Source organism: Polyodon spathula, chromosome 20 (assembly GCF_017654505.1).
Source record: "Polyodon spathula isolate WHYD16114869_AA chromosome 20, ASM1765450v1, whole genome shotgun sequence".
NCBI classification, from domain to species: Eukaryota; Metazoa; Chordata; class Actinopteri; order Acipenseriformes; family Polyodontidae; genus Polyodon; species Polyodon spathula.
The window spans coordinates 6,403,252-6,422,117 of NC_054553.1; the positions used below are offsets into that span (position 1 = coordinate 6,403,252).

Consider the following 18,866-nt stretch of genomic DNA (forward strand, 5'->3'; position numbering starts at 1 on the left):
CCTCTTTGTACATAAACAGCAGGGGGCGCTTGCTGGGGGGTCTTCTTATCAGTGGTGGGGGCTTCCTGAAGCGAAGAGGCCATATCAACTTACTGGAGAGCGGAGGTGACAACTGCAGTATGGTATTCAGATCTAAGACGGAAATAAACACGATTGTTCAGCAAGCTACATCTTACTGATTTGGTGGCTGTTGTATCAAGCATGGCTGACCTATAATTCCATTAGACAATCTTTCACACTATTCCCAGTCTAGCCTCCAAACTGCTACTCTTGTTCATAGATCTGAACCCTAATCCTACTCCATCTGTACAGAGTTTTGTTATAACCAATAGCTTTGGTTAATAGCTAATTTGGCCAAAATGTTTGTAAAAAGTATATAATCTGTATTAATAAGTGAAATAGGTATATAACCTCTTATTTTATAGCCCACTTAGAGATTTCTATTATCTATCCACTTTATAATATTTTGATATAAATATACTATAGGTGTATTTTAGTGAGACCAAACAAATTGGCTGAACATTTCACATTCCTTCCCTGCAATGTAGTCAAACATCCCATGTTCCCTGTTGCCGGGGATATTCATTGCAAAGGTCTTTAGGGATTCTCGTCTCATACGTTTATGTTTTCGATTATGTCGTTTTTTTTACATTACCCACCTACCCGTTTTTTTACATAAACACCTTGTATCCTCTCTGTATTATATTATTCTTCATTCTTTATTTCCAGTTTTACATCAATAACATTTTTTATTTCCTTGATGCAAAAGATGCGTTCTCTGTGTACAGTGAACCACATGAAGAACACTACTTATACCATGCACACAGCCTGCCTGTACACACACACATACATTGTTCACTGCTGATCTGTGAAGGAGTTACTTCTGTAAAGAAGAAGTTCTCAGTATTGAGAGTATCAGGTATGTCACAATGCAACGATCCCTTCTCCCCTTCTAGATCTACTAGGATCTCCCCTCCCTGGTTCCATGCTGTCACATCCTCAAGTTCTGGTACCAGAAGTGTTGGTGGGCTTTCCTTCCTACTACAAAGCAGTCAAATTTACATTGTTATACAAAGAAATAAGTAAAATAAACAGCTTTATTTTCTTGCGTGTTTCTCAAAATGCAACAAAATTATATTTCTAAAATAGTCAATACTGTTGTTCACTTCCAGACTAATTTCACTAATATCAAACTTTTAAAATATTTTTTAAAACAAAATCTGAATAACTTATGATCTTTATGAATAGGTACCCTTATGTTGTTTTTATAGAATTTTGTTTTAAACCTTGTAAAAACAGTGGAATGTTAATTGTAATATTTTCATTTTATACCTATAAACCAATATTCTGACCCATTATAACTGTGCTATTACAGTGTATTGAGTGGGGAGCGTGAGTGAAAAACCTTGCATCTGGTACTGTACTTACTCATTCAGGTCAGTCATTTTGCTTTTCTGATTCTGGCAGGTGGTGAACTGAATTTGTTTTCCATCCTTAATTTTGACATCACACAATTGTTTTGTGACATCATCATAGAAAGAAAAACAGTGTGCTTTTTCTCAGTACTGATGATACATAAACAGCAGGTCTATATATTATAAGCTGCCTGCTTTGTGGACATAAAGTGCTGGATGTCACAGAATTTTTTGATGTTGAATTCTGATAAAACGGAGGTCATGCTTGTGGGTTCACAGCAGCAATTATAAAATGTTGATTTAGAACTAAAACTTGAAGCAAGACATTTTGGGTCATTTTTGAGCCTCTTCTATCATTTGAGTCCCATATTAGGAAGTTACTAAAGCATCTTTTCATCATTTGAGAAATAGAGCTAAACTTAGATCTAGCATTTCTGTATCTGATGCTGAGAGGCTAATGCATGCCTTTGTTTCATCGAGAATCGACTATTGCAATGCACTTTTTTTCTGGGATTCCAAAGTATTTATCCCAGTGCTTATCCCATACATTCCTAAGAGGAATCTTAGATCTCAGGATGCAGGGCTCTTGGTTATTCCCAGGGTAAATACTAATAGTATGGGAGGAAGGGTCTTTTCTTGGAGGCTTCCTACGCTATGAAATGCTCTGCTTTTTTTGTCAGAGAAGCTAGGAGTCTCGTTGTTTTTAAGTCAAGATTTAAGACTTATTTATATACTCAGGCCTTTTTGTTATAGTCTTTACTATTAATGTGTGTTTTTTTTTTAATATGATTGGAAATGTATTTGCTTTTATTTGAAATAGTCTTTTTGTTATCTTTATGCTATTTTAATTTTTTATTACGCTGTGTATTATGTTTTCTGTAAAGCACCTGGGGGTCTAGTGTAAGGTGCTATATAAATGGAATAAATAAATTAAATAAAATCTATAGTATAATAGACCCTGATATTGATGTTATATAGATGTCTGAAATTTTGTTTTACATCCTTAATTCTGACATCACACAACTGTTTTGTGATGTCATCATTGAAAGAAAAACAGTGTGCTTTTTATTAGTACTGATGATACATAAACAGTATGTATTATATATAATAAATAGTATAATATACTCTGATATTGATGTTATATCTGAAATGCATTTGTATTATTTGTATCAAATGGAAATGACATAACATTAGTAGGTATAGTGTTTAATTATTCCTATTTACCTATTATGGGTGGGTTTTGAAAGTAGCCATCACAATCAGGGTAGAGGTGCAGCACTGTTGCTTTGACTTGATCCGCAAAGATACTTAGGCAAACTAGGGCATTCGTTTGTACTTCCAGAGTCATCAAGGGACACAGGGTACACCAGGAGAACGTACCCTTCTTCACAGTAATGCCCAAACAACTTGGCAGAAAAGCCATAATACAGTGCCAGGCAGCATACCTAGGACCAACACAGTGTTAACTCTTGAGATTGAAGACCAGCAACAAGACAAAAGCAATAGGTTTCCAGCACGAGAGAAAAGAAGGGACAGTTATCATGTTATTGCTAAAAAAATGTTAAGGAAATTGATTTTAAATTATACTTCTTGCTGATTTAATAAAGAATATAATGATTTACTATAACGCATCCCGCAAAATCAGAATCACAGCAGCTGCACTGTTTAGCTGTTAAGCTCTAACAGCAAAAGGAACTTGTTTTTTGAAAAATGCATTATTAATAAACAAAAATTAATCAGACATCCTGTTGTCAATTCAATATACACTAGAGCCTGCACAGCAGGTTTGACGTCATTGCGGAGAAGAAAAACATCTTTTAATTAGATTGCCACAATGTTCTTTGTTTTGTACTTGTAATATTAAGTACCTTTTTTTAAAAAAAAATCAAGCTCCCCAAACCTGTGCTATTTCTGGAACTCACTTTTAGGGTGAATCCATGCTCAGGTGTGAATTTATTTACTACTATTAACCACCAGCCCCAGAAGTAAGCCAATTAGTGTGCCACACTTAATGAAGTCATTAGCTGTCAGATTAGCTTTCCGAAAGGCTTGTCACTAGTACAGGAACAGGCACAACACTTGGCTAATAAAACTAGCAGAATTAATGGACTGAGCAGCATAGATAATGAGTTAATGTGGAACATATAGGACAGAGACAGATCAACCTGCACTCTGAAATGAAGATATCATTGAGGTAGTCATTTAGTTAAAAAAGAAAAAAAAAAAAAATCTCCTTCGCATTTTAAATATTGCCTTTTCTCTCGCTATTAGGCATTTGTCAGGCCTTAAGTGGGGAACATTCGGTTTGTTTTTGGCCCAAGGGCTTTTACTGCAGTAAGTTACCGTTGACGCTTTTTGACGCTTCTATACACATTTCCGTTTATCCTCTGTATTTTTGTTCTACAATCCTTTCTCAGCTTCTCATAGCTGCTAGCCACACAACCAGACTGAAAACTACATCCATTCTGAGTAAAAAAAAGGGTTGGTTTTTCATGCTTATGGCACCAAAAGCATTACTGCTACTGAGAAATACACAAGTAGTAAAACTTGAACTGAGAATTAGTATTAGTGGTATACATCCCACTCAGGTACTACCTTACCATCTTGGGTACTATTTAACAGACCTTAATGGCTGTGGTTATTGATGAATACTGTGCAAACTCATCCCTTGCTCATTACTCAGTTTACAGTAGCTGTCTCCTGTGCTGTACTTATCCCTTCATGATAACATAACTGCAATTGCTTTGATCGTGCCATACATTAATCAACTGTCAAATGACAGCACACAGATACAGATTCCCCTGCCTAAGTTGTGAGACACTTGAGTCACATTAGAGAAGATCCCACGCTTCTGCCGACTTTCACTTGTATAATGAGTGAGGGATTCTTCTTGTTAGATTCACTTAGAACAAATGTGACATTTCATCTGCCCATTAGGGGTATATTGTTGCTCGGGGGGTTAGATTTATGGTTATACTCTGGTGTACCAGATGTATTTGGGGGTTAGATGTGACTGCTATAGTTCTATTGAAGCCACAGTACTAAGTAGCTCTTTAACTGCTTTCAGGGCAGGGTGAATATGCTAGCATAGTAAAGACTGCCTGCGGATCCCCTTGTCTCATGATTCCCAGCTGTTGCTGCTACTGTGTTGATAGTTCAGGAATTACTATTGCTAGATCTATTAAAATATAGTGTGTGTGTGTATATATATATATATATATATATATATATATATATATATATATATATATATATATATATATATATGTTAATATATTAGAATCTTTCAAAGAATACCATTCCTTATTTATATGTACATCTTATTGTTGTTGATTTTTTTTTTCCATATGTGCATCATATTATTCTTCCATATGGTGACTGCACATTGACGTTTAAGAATAAGTTGTTTGAGATATACAAAAGCTACCCAAATTTGGTTTATTGCAAATAGAACGGTGGACATACAGCTGAAATATAGCTGAAATAAGCAAGGTTTAAATTGGACACAGGTGCATATAATCGTTTCTTCATGCATGTTACATTTCTCCCAAGTAGATGGAATGTTCTGGCATGCTCAAAATGATGCTGGTGACAGTCCTTATTCATTTTAGTCCCATATAAATGTTTTTGACACTTTTGAATTGTGTACAATACCCTCAAAATTGGGCTTGTGTTTTACTGTCTGCCCACATAGTAATAAGAGCCCTGGGTTCTTTACGATGTCTTGAAAAGCTCACTTCCAATTTGTTACATTCCCCAAACAGCGCTAAAAGCAGTGTATATTAGAACAGGCATTTTGTACGCATATGGAATGTGGTTTAGGGAACTGTGAACTGTCTGGCAGCACTGTAGTTCTGGTTGCCTTTTGACTTTTTGCATTTCGTAACTCTACAAACAATGTACTGCTCCCAACATTAATCCAATCCAGCAGATATATACAGCCAACCCGATTGAGAGACACAAAGCTAATCGAAACTGATTGAGGGCTACTGTTGCCTTGACATGTGGGTCGGTTTGACTTGCCTGATGGCTCACTAGTTTTCATGCTCATATTTGTCTCTTTATGTATAATTAAATTGGCCCATCTAGAGTTCATTAAATTATTAAGGAACGGGTTGGCGAAAGAGCCACAGCTGAACACCGCTGATCTAGAGAAAGCCTGCTGTTCAAAAGGATTTTACTGAAGCTCACACCTTCCACACAGCTGAGCTATTCAGCCTGCTACCTGTCACACCTAATCCTTCAGCTACAGAAATACATCACTGTACTCAGCATCATCGCATAGCACTTAAACTATCAAACTGCTTAAATACACTTCTCCTACTGCAGTGTTCGAAACACTGAGCTTCTAGAATGCTACATTCCAACACAGTCCTGTGTAATGCACTGACCTTAAATAAAGCAATTAATAAATGTGTTTCAAGGCAATCAAACTAAATGTATCTTTTAAAAACATGTCTATAGAAAAAAAAAGAAACCTCAAAACGTCAACAGCACATCCTATGCTGCCGCTCAATTGCTGTGATCACATATTTAATCTACTGTTAGTGTACTGGGTTTCTGGCAGTTATACACACACTAGGTTTCTTTAATAAATACCTTAACTCCTGAGTAATTTGGAGCTTTGACTCGTTTCTCATTCCTAACTGCTGCCATGTGTTTGATATTATGGATAGGGGCCTAATATACTGTAAGGCATGAACGAATGGAAAAATAACCGAAACAGACGGATGGGGTTTCAAAACCTTATAACAACGTACAGATAAGGGAAAACACAGTTTGTATGTGTTTTGCCAGTGGTGAGGGTCTAGTGATTGTACTTGGACTTTCACTTTGAGTGCTTAGTCCCCAAACAGCCAAGATGGAAATACACCTCCCCCTGGTGGTTAGAGTTGTGAACTGTAAAGAAAAGAAAATAAAAAAAAATAAAAACGTTTGGAGTCAACCCTTCTGAACAGAGCCTGAGCACTAGATCTTTCCTTGGTGAGCTGTAACACTTCCATTACCAATAGCAGATATCTAAGTAACAGCAAGTATCTTAGCTATACAATAGATTGAAGATTGAGTCTATGTTACAGTATATATCTCATCTTTAGACAGTAGTGAAGTACATTTACTTTAACACATTATAACTTTAGGCCGCATACCGTATCTAATGCATCAGTTCAATACATAACCAGACTGCCCCCAGCTCTAAAAGTCAGGACAAGAAGATAAAACAATTATGAGGGATGTGTAAAAAAGAGAAAAAAATCATTAATTACTTTAAAATTATCTTTGTAGGACAAATACTGTTAAATCCCTGACACAGAGATTGCATTCCTGGTATTTTACTCCATTATTGAAAATGCTTTAATGAAATCCTGCATTTATTTAATTTGCCCTGTTTATATAACAGCTGCTTAACCTTATAAAACCCATGTTTCTTTTTTTTTTTTTTAAATCATATATATATTAAGATGTGGTTTTGCATTTTAAAGCAATTTAATTTTCACATTTTCTTCAACTAAATTAAATCACTGGAAAATTGCACAGATAATTGTGCACACCTGTTTATAAAAACACTTAGTGAAGGTTTTGAAAGAGATGAGTGCTTCAAAGCAGTACGCTTACAGAAACCATGTATTAAGTGGACCCAGCAAAGTGTTTTTTTTTTTTTGCACAAATGATACCCATGCTAGCCCACGCTCTTCAAGCCTCATGCATTTTTAAATGTAGTTTTTGTGCACTTTTGACTTTTTCATGGGTGTCGTGTGTTTCGCTTTCAACATTGCGTAAAAAATCAATACATTTTCAAATATGTGTATTATTTGATTTTTAATCAAAGGTTGCATTTGTTCAGTTTTTAAAAGGTCTATTGAACCTATCTGTTTGACTACTTCTGCGTGTTCTTTCATGCTTGTGGTAGAGGACATGCAAACGCTGCACCTTCATTTACAGCTCAACACCCTTAGAAATGACTTGCTTTTAAATTAAAACGCTTCTCTTATTTGTGTTCTGCAGTTTTCTGTGCTATTGTTCTGAGCAATGATACAAAGTGGTGAAGGACGGTCACTGTTTGAATAAAGCGTGTTTGGGAGCAAATCTTAATCACAGCTTCCTTTTTGCTTTATTATAGTGACACTATTAACAAAGGTATCTATCACCATTTATATGAATACACATTTAAACAGAAGCTTCAGAAACTGATACATTTAAACAGTGTGTGACTTTTATTTTAAAGCACTTGCATCGCTGAAGAGCAATATCCTAACAGTGAATACAAACAGGGGAACGGTCTATATCCATAGTAAAATGTTGTAAATGTTATTCATTTATTATGCAAAAATAAATTAGTACAATTATGAACCCATCTCTCTGCTACACAAATGGGAGACAGCACAGTGTGAGGCCATCTTGTGGTCCTATTTTGAAGTGCTATTACTGGTCCATCTGTTAGTTAGGAAAAAAAAAAAAAAAAACCTTCTCCAGTTGACCTTCTAGAAGGTAAGTAATGCCATTACAGGTACGCGTCCTTTTGCTAGAAAATGTTCCTGCTGGAAATGTGTTGCATGATTTACTGTTAAATGTTAACAGCCTCACATATTTTACTTGTGTCCCTGTGAATCATTCATTTCATTATTAGAGTGTTGTGTTGGAAATACAGTTAGAACATGAGGATGAAAGAGAAGGTGCTGGTGGTGCTGGTACCACTATATGCCACCGCTCCACCCCCCACCCCAAACAAAAAAATTATAGTGGGGGTGCTGAAAGCCATTGAACAAAACTGTAACCCCTGTATATGTGTTTCATATACTGCTGCACCCCAGCACCCCTAGTTCCAGCGCCTGTGATTATATGATGTTTATATACTGCCGCACCACAGCACCCCTAGTTCCAGTGTCTATGATTATGTGATGTTTATATACTGCTGCACCCCAGCACCCCTTGTTCCAGCGCCTGTGATTATATGATGTTTATATACTGCCGCACCACAGCACCCCTAGTTCCAGTGCCTGTGATTATGTGATGTTTATATACTGCCGCACCACAGCACCCCTAGTTCCAGTGTCTATGATTATGTGATGTTTATATACTGCCACACCCCAGAACCCCTAGTTCCAGTGTCTATGATTATGTGATGTTTATATACTACTGCACCATAGCACCCCTAGTTCCAGTGCCTGTGATTATGTGATGTTTATATACAACCGCACCACAGCACCCCTAGTTCCAGCGCCTGTGATTATATGATGTTTATATACTACCGCACCACAGCACCCCTAGTTCCAGTGTCTATGATTATGTGATGTTTATATACTGCCACACCCCAGAACCCCTAGTTCCAGGGCCTGTGATTATATGATGTTTATATACTACCGCACCACAGCACCCCTAGTTCCAGTGTCTATGATTATGTGATGTTTATATACTTCCACACCCCAGAACTCCTAGTTCCAGTGTCTATGATTATGTGCTTATTTCTCTTCTTTTCATTTGTAATTTCAGCTCTTCTTACCAAAAAGCTTTTTATTAACATTTAATAACTGAACAACTTTTATTAGCTTGATTAAGACAGTGATTCTTAAGGAATGATAGAATCAACCGATTCAGCATATTATTCATTGTAATTTTTAATCAGAGCAGCATTTGTATTGAAACAAAATGCATGCATTGAGGAATATTAGTATTCAAGGCATGCATGTAGATACTGAAGGCCTAACTGCTACTGAACTGCTTTCACTATACGTGTAATACAATGCCCCCCCCCCCCCCAAAAAACAAATAAAAAAATAAATACTAGGTAGCTTGTTGCATCATTTCTATGTTATTTTAAAACTAGACAACAGTCTAAACATTATCGGCACAGAAATGCTGCTGAAAATGTTAGTGCTTGGATTATAAACTCTACATTTATACATGTTATGTGGTTCCATGATTCAAAACCATTCTACATTTCATAATCAACACCAGCTAAAGCATGACATAATGTTGTCATCAAAACTGTATTTGTCTTTTAGTTTTACTAAAATAAATAAATAAATCAACAAATAAATAAATAAATACAGTACAAATTGTATTTACCACAACATGCTTATAATACAAAGACCACTGTAGCTTTCTAATGAAAGTAGGCTACTCTAGAGCTTTGACGTCATGCTGACGTCAACATAAAAAAGAAGGGGTAGAATAATACACATTTACTTTCCTTTTTGTCTCTCTGAAAGATCACGCATGTGTTGTTACTGCAGGGCACATAAACAACATTTTCTTTATAGGCCTATAGCGAGTCTACCTCTCAGTGGTTGTCACTTTGATTAGCCTCTGAACACCATACAGCCGAGACTAACCAATGAGCTTAAAATATGAGTGGTAAAGCAAGCAATGCAATGACTCCTTTTTTTTTTTTTTTTTTTTTTTTTTTTTTTTTTTAAATGGGACGCATAATACATCCTTTTGGGTGGACAGCTAGTCAAGTCTCATATTTGTAAGAAGGAATTACCGTTGTTTGTTTAATTGGACTAAAAATAAATAAAAAACATGTGTAGTTTAACCGCATTTTCTCAAAAGGACCTTCTGCTTCAATTCCCCCAAGTGTATTGCCAGTGATATGGAAGCTGACAAACATTATTTTAAACATAGTTCGAATGCAGAAAACAGCGAACAGAATAACATTGAAAACAGTCGTATACTCGTCTCACAGACAGAACATTTAATTCAAGATGTCTATACTGTATCCAGCTGTTTGGAAAACATAAACACTAATTTATCTGATTCTTCAATATCTGTGATCGTTTATATAATGGAGGCCTCCTGTCTGTCTTTATAATCCTCTAAAAAGGTCAATGCTGTTTTTCTTTAAAAAAAGAATACAAAAAGAAAGCTGTTTATCAAAAACTTTCATTACAATGCTTTTGTCAAAAAAAATGTAATTAAAAAAAACGTCACTGTATTGACTTGAGAAGAAAGGTAAACACACACATTTGCTAATAACAGGAAATATAAATTTAAATTAGATTTGTCTACTTGTTATTGACACTATGAAATAAGATCACTTATTATTAATTATTATTAGTGACATTCAAAATATGTTTTGATTTTTTTTTTTCATAAATATTGGCTTTGCTGTTTTAATTTAAAAAAAGAAAAAATAATTTTAAAAAGAAATCCACAGATTACTTAATGCTCTATAAACTTAAACTATAAAATCCCGTCCATTTCAAATACATTATACAAATGTTTTTCTTTTTTTTTTTTTTTTTTTTTTTATATATATCATAAGTGGATATGTGTATACCTAATAACGAATCTGCTCTAACCAAAGCAGTTGGTGCAATTGGATAAAACAGAACAAATATAAACAATAAACTATTTAAATACACATAAACAAAAAAACTAACAAAAAAAACAAAAAAAAAACAACGTGAAATATACAGTACCAATCTTCGAATAATAAATATCCCTACAGGCTTTTTGATAGGCTTCTAGCAGGGCCTATAAGTTTATTTTTCTCGAGAATTATTAGAGAACTCCTTTTTCTTTTGAATCTGGTTTTAAAATTACGTCTGTTTCTGTGTTTGGATTGTACAGTATCATTTTTAATGAGTTTACATTGTTTGATACCTCACACCATGTATAAGCTACTGAGCACATTATACAAAACAAAATTAAGCAGTTAGCTTTGTTAAGTCTAAAATATAGCTTAACTGTAGCCTATAAAAATAATACGGACTAATGAAATGAACGTTTTATGCTTCATAATCATATTAATGTACTGTATTATAAGCACTGAAACGATTTTCGCAATTACTGAGACGCATATACACCTTAAAATATAAATTAAAGATACGCAAAATATTATAAGATCTAAGAACTCTTGTTTCAACTCAACCAAAAATATACGTTGCTGTGATTTGATGCGTACAGTTCCAAACAGGTTTTCTTTAAAATAAATAAATAAATAAATAAATAAAACCGAACAATTTATTTAAACCGAGACTCTTGACCTTCTCCACACAATAAACAGAAATCACTAAAACCTGAACTAAAAATTGACAACCCAACATGTAACAACAAGTTTGCTTTTATTATTCCAACATACATTGTTATAACGGGTTTACATTTCCTTTCAAAAACATAATACAAGGTTTTTACTGAAAATAAATAATCGCTGGGACTGCCATATGGTATTTGGAATTAAATTGCTGAAAACCTCAACTTTTTAATGAAAATAGCGTTTATTTTACATCACTAAACTGCACGAATAAACTAAAGGGTATTTGTTTAAATTAATAAATTCAAAAAAGTTCATTATACAAAACTGTACAATAGCAAATACTGGAGGAATATTAAAGAAATAAATCAATATCGGAACATTAAAGGTTAGAAAAATTTAGTTACTTAGTGTACAATAAAATAATGATATATAATGCAATACAAACCAATAATATTGGGACGTATTTTACGGTTCGTCTTCATATATATATATATGTGTGTGTGTGTGTGTGTGTGTGTGTGTGTGTGTGTGTGTGTATATATATATATATATATATATATATATATATATATATATATATATATATATATATATATATATATATTGATATATATATAATATTGTTCATTACACTATGTGTCATTACACAGATTCTATTGTGTTCGGGTTTGTAAAAGCCCAATTATAAATATAATTATTTTATTAATAATATTTTTATCGTCGTTATTATTATTATTATTATTATTATTATTATTATTATTCTACATGCGTGAAGAACCATAAAAATACGGCACAAGTTATTTTCATAGTTTTTTTTTTTTTTTTTTTTAATACTATAGCTTTTTGGAAAACACTGCTTTGTGGATGTACCTACTCTAAAAGAGTTTCTTTTTCTAATTGTAACATTCAGAAAAAAAAAAAAAAAAAGTTTCGCACTTTTTTAGAATAAGAAAAAAAAAAAAAAAAAAAAAGCTGGATAAGAGTTATTTTTGAAAAAACCTGACCTGTAACTGGATATCAAGAAAAACCTGGACAGGTGGTTGATAGTTGCAATGCACGGACGCGGGAATCAATAATGCTTTAAAGCTAGATACTAGCTCCAAGGTGTTTCACTGCAACGTAAACTCCCATCGATAACCTTTTTTTAAAGCGTCTTAAATCGTCACATCAATTATAAAACGCAGACCATGTTTGCGGTCGTGCAACCAGCATGGCGTATGGAATTATGATTTACAGAAATGTGAAAAATGGAACAGAAATCTAGAGTCCGTGTTTATGATTGCAGTAAGGAGTCAGTGAACACATTTTGTACGTATTCTTCTCACTGGTGTGGACAAAACAGTAAAACACCTTCTACACTTACAGCAAAGCAGTATAAAAATAGAAAAGAAACAACTACCCATAACATAACTGATTCACCTGATATATATGTTGTGAAAACCAAGGCGCTGTGAGGTTATTAATAGGCACACGTCTGTATTTAAATCCTTGTAGTAGAAAAACAAAACAAACCTAATTTTATAATAAACGGGCTCCGTTTATGAAAACAAACAGAAACATTGTTTGCTGAAAGATATTGCCAAAATGCTTAACAAAATGTTTGTGGCTTTTTTTTTTTTTTAAATATACTCCTATTAATTTATCAGCATTATACCACGAGAGAAAAAAAAAAGAACCATCAATTAAAAAGCCTCTAGATTTCCATTCTTCACAAAGAGTCTCGCGGGTTTGGAGCCCGGTTCTGCGGTCAGAGATCACGGCACGAGGTGGTGTCTGTGTTAACGCTGTGAGAATATACCTCGTGCGACTGTTGTTCTCCCGGCGGAGTCATTCTTTTCTCTTTTTGTCTTCTGTTACAAAACCAGACACGAACCACTTCTTTTTCTAACTGTAGGCTGTCTGCCAAAGAGGTGATCTCCAAAGCGGCAGGTTTGGGACATTTGAGAAAATGGGTCTCCAGCACCCCTTTGACGCTCACCTCAATCGAGGTCCTTTTCTTTCTCTTCCTTCCCTGGGCTGCGATTTTATCAATACTACTCGGACTTCCCGTGGATGAGTCTGCCTCTTCTAGCCACTTGTTTAACAAGGGCTTTAGTTTGCACATGTTCTTAAAGCTGAGCTGCAAGGCTTCAAACCTGCAGATGGTAGTCTGGGAGAAGACATTGCCGTACAGAGTCCCCAGTGCAAGCCCAACATCTGCCTGCGTGAACCCCAGCTTGATTCGCCTTTGTTTGAATTGTTTCGCGAACTGTTCCAACTCATCCGAGGTCGGCGTCTCTTCGTCTGAATGGTCGTGACAGTGATGCGCTCCTATATCTCCGTGGTCCGGGGTGTCTCTGAGCCCCGGGTGCAAGTTTTGGTTAGGCGCTGATGTTGGAGGTGGCGTTAGACCTCCATGATCCAACATACCATTGACAGTGAACCCTGTTTGCGCGTAGATGTTGATAGGTTGTCCGCCGTTGTTTATAGATGAGTTATGAGCCGCGGTTGCTCCCCACGCACCTGGATGATTTGTATGGGGCGAGTGATGGGCAACATGAGGAGACCTGTGATGGATGATAGCCCCCAGTTGGAGATCGTCCCTGCCAGGTTTAACGTCTTGCTGGTCTAAAGGGCTGGTCACTATCGACGTCCACGGGCTCCCTTCAGATAAGCTTGTCACCCACTGGTGCCCAAGAGGATGTCCATTGCTGGAGACTCCCTGTAGATAGTCACTTTGGAGAAGTTTCTGATGGTTCCTAAAAGGACTCCCTTGCTGCATGACCGAGGAATCTGCGTGAACCATAGAGTTGGAACTGAGAATGCTGTAGGGATTCGAGGCAGCTGTGGCCATGGCTGGTGTGGATCCCTTACTAGTTATAATGTGGCAAAGGGAACAGCTTCAGCCTTTGACATCTACCAGGCTAGGGAGCCAAATCAGCAACCAGTTAATAATTGGCACCCCTTGGAACCAACCAGAGCAGTCCTCGAACACACTAGTTTTTGTCACCGCCAATCGCAAAGCAGGAGGCTGGATTCCAAACTGGGTTTGCGAGAGACAGAAGAGTTAAACTGACACAAAGCAGGAAGCGTAGCGGTTCGCAGGCTCCATTGGGTACTGCTGTGTAATTGACTGTCCGCGGTTCACAGATCTTATTAACTATTTCGTAACTTATTTAAGCACAGTTATTACCGCTAGTGTAATCCATTCCCCCCCCCACACCCCCCACACACACCCCTCTCTCTCTCTCTCTCTCTCTTTCTCTCTCTCTCTCTCTCTCTCTCTCTCTCTCTCTCTCTCTCTCTCTCTCTCTCTCTCTCTCTCTCTCTCTCTCTCTCTCTCTCTAAGAAATTAATAATGTTTTGTGTCAGATTGTCATCCATTTTCACTTGCACAACGGGATGTGTTTCCTAAAGTCTGCATCACTCATGAGAATGTCAAAAATCACGGATTCTCCCACGTGCAAAATGCTGTGTTTCTACAGTCAACACGAGACTGTACACCCACCCGACATGCTGAATATATCTGGTCAGTTATCTATTTGAATGTATTATTTTTTAAGGGGCTTATCATACAAACGACAAGGCACAATGCATCGAAAAAGCACGTTTCGCAAAAAAAAATTTTTGGAGACAGAGAAAATAGAAAAATGTTAATTCAATTAAAGATAAAATAATCATAAAGTACAATATACAAGTACATGAAAGGCAACGGCTGTAGTTATCAACATACACAATTTATGAAAAAAAAACTAAACAAAACAAAAAACCCACTTGCCCTTTCATCTGATATGCTAAAGAAAAATTAAAATAACGTTAAATTGAAATAATAAAATAACATCCTTATCTGGAAAATCGCAATGTGGCCCATGAACCTATTTTGTTTTATGAATACAGTAAAAAAAAAAAAAAAAAAAAAAAAAAAAAAAAAAAAAAAGAAAAAAAAAGAAAAAAGATGGTCTGTTCCAGTAGAAAAGGCAGATTTAATCCCACCAATTAAGTTGCACAAAACAAAAGACAATAAATGACATTGACAAGTCTTCTTCACCTTACATAACCTTACATACATTTAAATCATCTAAGTTTCTCAAACCTGCAACATTAAACAAGTCTGACGCCACACATCAATGACAAGATTCTTTGTGGTTCAGCTTTAAACTGCCCAAAGTTACGAGCACTTCTTTAAGAATCTCGACAAGTCTTCTCAAAGTTGAAAAAAGACCTCTCTGCATATTTCAGGGGTTACCTAGCTGCGTAATTATATTTGCCATTAGAAGACTACATCACACTCCCCTTATTGGTTTGAAATTCCATTAAATATATTGCAAGAGCGCCTAGGTTAAGCTTGATTTAAATTTGCATACATTTTCATACATTTAGCAGAAATAAAAGAAGGCTTGCAGCCACCACAAAGCCATTAAAGACCGCGAGTTGTCTGAAGGAGAATGATCAGAAGAAATTCTTCAAGAAGCTCAAACATATTAACAGGTGAGCGTTCTAATAATTGAAATAGAGAAACGGTGTAGTTTGTTGTTGAAGTACGCGGAGCAGCTGCTGTCACTGTAAACTGCAGCTCCGGTCTGTGTATGGGGTGGCACAGCAATGACATATTCAGTACAAAACAAGGCTGTAAGATGGCTGGGTGTTTTCCGTTAAAATACGCCATAGTATTGGTTCGTCAGTGTTGACTTTGTGACAGCTTGTCATAGCCAAAATAATCGGTAGAAAAATGTATATAAATCTTTAAGCGATTTTAGCATAGTGTATGATTGTCTGTGTATAGATTAATGTAAGACTTTCTCTCTATTTTATTTTTAAATTATGGGCATTATTTATTTATGTATTTATTTATTTATAGTACATATCAAAATCCGTTAAAGCATGATTGTTACTGCTTATTGCAGGGATCAAATCTGCATGTAAACTTTATTTATTAGATAGTGGAACAAAGCCTCAACAATTCAGAAGAGATTTCCAGCAGCTGCATACACGCCGAAAATGTGATTGGGGGGTGGGGTGGGGGGGCTCGGCAACCGTCTTTGTTATCATGCTAGGAAGGAAGAAAATAACAAAGATCAACTGAATAATTTATATATTTTGCAATTAGTGTAACACAATTATCAATAATATATGATTATAATAATTATCAAACGTATTCAAATCAATCGCCTGGTGACTGTATTTGAAAACAGATTTGTGAAGAAATCGAACAAAAACAAACAACAACCAAACATTTAATAACTGTTAAGTCAGTCAGATTTCTTATGGACTCGCAGTTACAGTCTGTTAGTGAGTAATCCGTATCTGATGGGTCCAGTTCTAGAATGTACAGGGGAGAACGATGCACCAGACTGATTAATGATCATTTCAATTTTGATGTGTATTATATAATTGTAAGGAATGGTTGGTGTGGAGTGGGTTTCTGTGGCTCTGTCCCGATAGTCTAAGTTTCCAAGTGTAACAGATGCTTCTCTCAAGCCGTTCCTTCTGCTGGTTTTCTTTATTCAGCTTCACATTTTTCTCTCCATGATCCGGGTTTCCATAGAGAGAGGAATAAAAGGGGAGCACAGCCACAAATCCCCTGTCCCATGCAGAATAAAAGAATCCCATTGAATAGCGGACCCTGCCTGGACATGGGAGAAAAATAGAAAAACTCCACAGCTACTGTTGCAAGAAATAGAGATTTTGTAGCTTTCATGAATTGTTCAAGTTTATCAAAAGGAAAAAAAAAGAATCTGGCTAAAAATGTTTCTGCTGATTTTTTTGTTATCTTTAAACCAAAAGCCACGTGTTTTGAGAAGTCGTTTGGGAGTAAACAACGGCATGCATCTTCATTTTAATACACTAATAATATAGCTATATTTAAATCTATTTTTGTTAATACCTAAGACAAAGCATGTATTTAGTGTTTGTATTTACAATTTGAAATATACACCAAGATTACTATTGTATAAATACTTCTGGTACAAGTCCATTGACGTTATAGTGTAATGTTATTAATAGTGAAAAAAAAGAGAACATGCATTTGGAACGTTTAGAACAGTCACCTTTTTTTTTCATTTTCTGAATGCTATTGTTTAAAACTATGTTTTAAATCGTCTTTATCAACTGCCGGAGATTTTAAACTACTTCGAAATATATAGTCAAAACAAGATAATAATATCGAAAACACTGTTTATGACCTAGAATCGCATACTGTGGAATTTAACCATACTTTCTTGTAAATGTTGTAATTAAAACATTCTTATTAGACTATACATAATTCCGGGAGCATATACATCATGTAATTTAATATTTAATCCGGTGCAACCAAACAGGACATTCATATCAATAACTAATTACTTTTTAAACGCAATCCTATTTCCAAATGTAATATACACGGTTTATATTCACATAAAAGGATTGTACTACCTTTACGCTGTTTTTTTTTTTTTTTTTTTTTTTTTTTTTTTCATATAGAGGAATGATTGATTGCGTTTTCTTTCAGTTGTTGCTGGTGAATTACCCACAAAAAAGGAACACCCCTGTCTTGCTAAACGGCTATATTTTTTTTTAAAAAAAAGACTCACTTTATCTCATTACGTCAGTGTTCAGTTTACATGAGTGTATCTAAAGTTTGCAGTATTTTACATGACAGTGAATTTGATGCAACGGCCCATATCTCAACACCTAAAAGACGAGCTTGTCTTGTGTGTGTTTAATACAGCATGAAGGCTAAAGCAGTAGCTGTCACCCCGGTGTCATGACCTCTTTAAAAGCAACTTCACCTCCTCATAGAGACGACTCTGGCTAGCAACTGTGGTCCTGTGTACCCCTGACCAACACGTTTATTGAAAGCCGACGGGAGAAACTTTTCAGAAGTAAAAATGTTTCAAAATACATTCATTAAAGGCAGATATTATGTCACAAAATACTTGATTTAAAACAACCGCTGGTTAAAGACATTGCACTGCACAATAATAATAATAATAATAATAATAATAATAATAATAAAGGATTTCCTATTTAAAGTAACCAAAGGAATATAAACAATATTAAACCACTTTGTTTTGCTTTGGAGGTTTTATGATTCTCATTTTGATGTGACAATAGTGTATGCGCGCGCGCGTGTGTGCGTGCGTGCGTGCGTGCGTGTGTGTGTGTGTGTAATTGTATGCATTTAATTAAAACAAATATTTTATGATTGTATGTATTTAATTAATCAAAAAGTATATTATAACTAAATTATATTGTTTTATAAAGTTCTCTGAGAATATTTACACAAAATATATTTTTATGAGAACACTTAAAAGAAACCACAACAAAAATGTATACGCCAAGGTAGAATTACAGGACATCTAACAATTAAACAGTATTGGTGCTGAATTGCATATCTACAATAGGAACAGCAACCTAATTAGTGTTTACTCAGGGCATCAATCTACAATGCGACAATTCGCAGAATATTTATACACGGTTAGCGAGGGCAGTCTTTAAAAACACGATCAATTAATACA

The 18,866-nt window shown here is 35.4% G+C and overlaps 1 protein-coding gene and 1 long non-coding RNA gene across 2 annotated transcripts in view; both read right to left on the reverse strand.

Moving 5' to 3' along the window:
• Positions 1 to 18,866, reverse strand: part of LOC121295243 — a 60,370-nt gene continuing 41,504 nt past the window's right edge. The window contains exon 2 of the long non-coding RNA XR_005946891.1: positions 1 to 132. This is a non-coding gene — a long non-coding RNA (uncharacterized LOC121295243). The remainder of the gene's footprint in view (positions 133 to 18,866) is intronic.
• Positions 12,408 to 14,578, reverse strand: LOC121295241 (POU domain, class 3, transcription factor 4-B-like). The gene has a single exon (XM_041219679.1). The coding sequence runs from the start codon at positions 14,222 to 14,224 to the stop codon at positions 13,139 to 13,141; it is 1,086 nt and encodes a 361-aa protein (XP_041075613.1). The 5' UTR covers positions 14,225 to 14,578; the 3' UTR covers positions 12,408 to 13,138.

Bases quoted from the DNA above. Each gene is read 5' to 3' on its own strand.
- LOC121295241 (XM_041219679.1), bottom strand. From the start codon at position 14,224: ATGGCCACAGCTGCCTCGAATCCCTACAGCATTCTCAGTTCCAACTCT.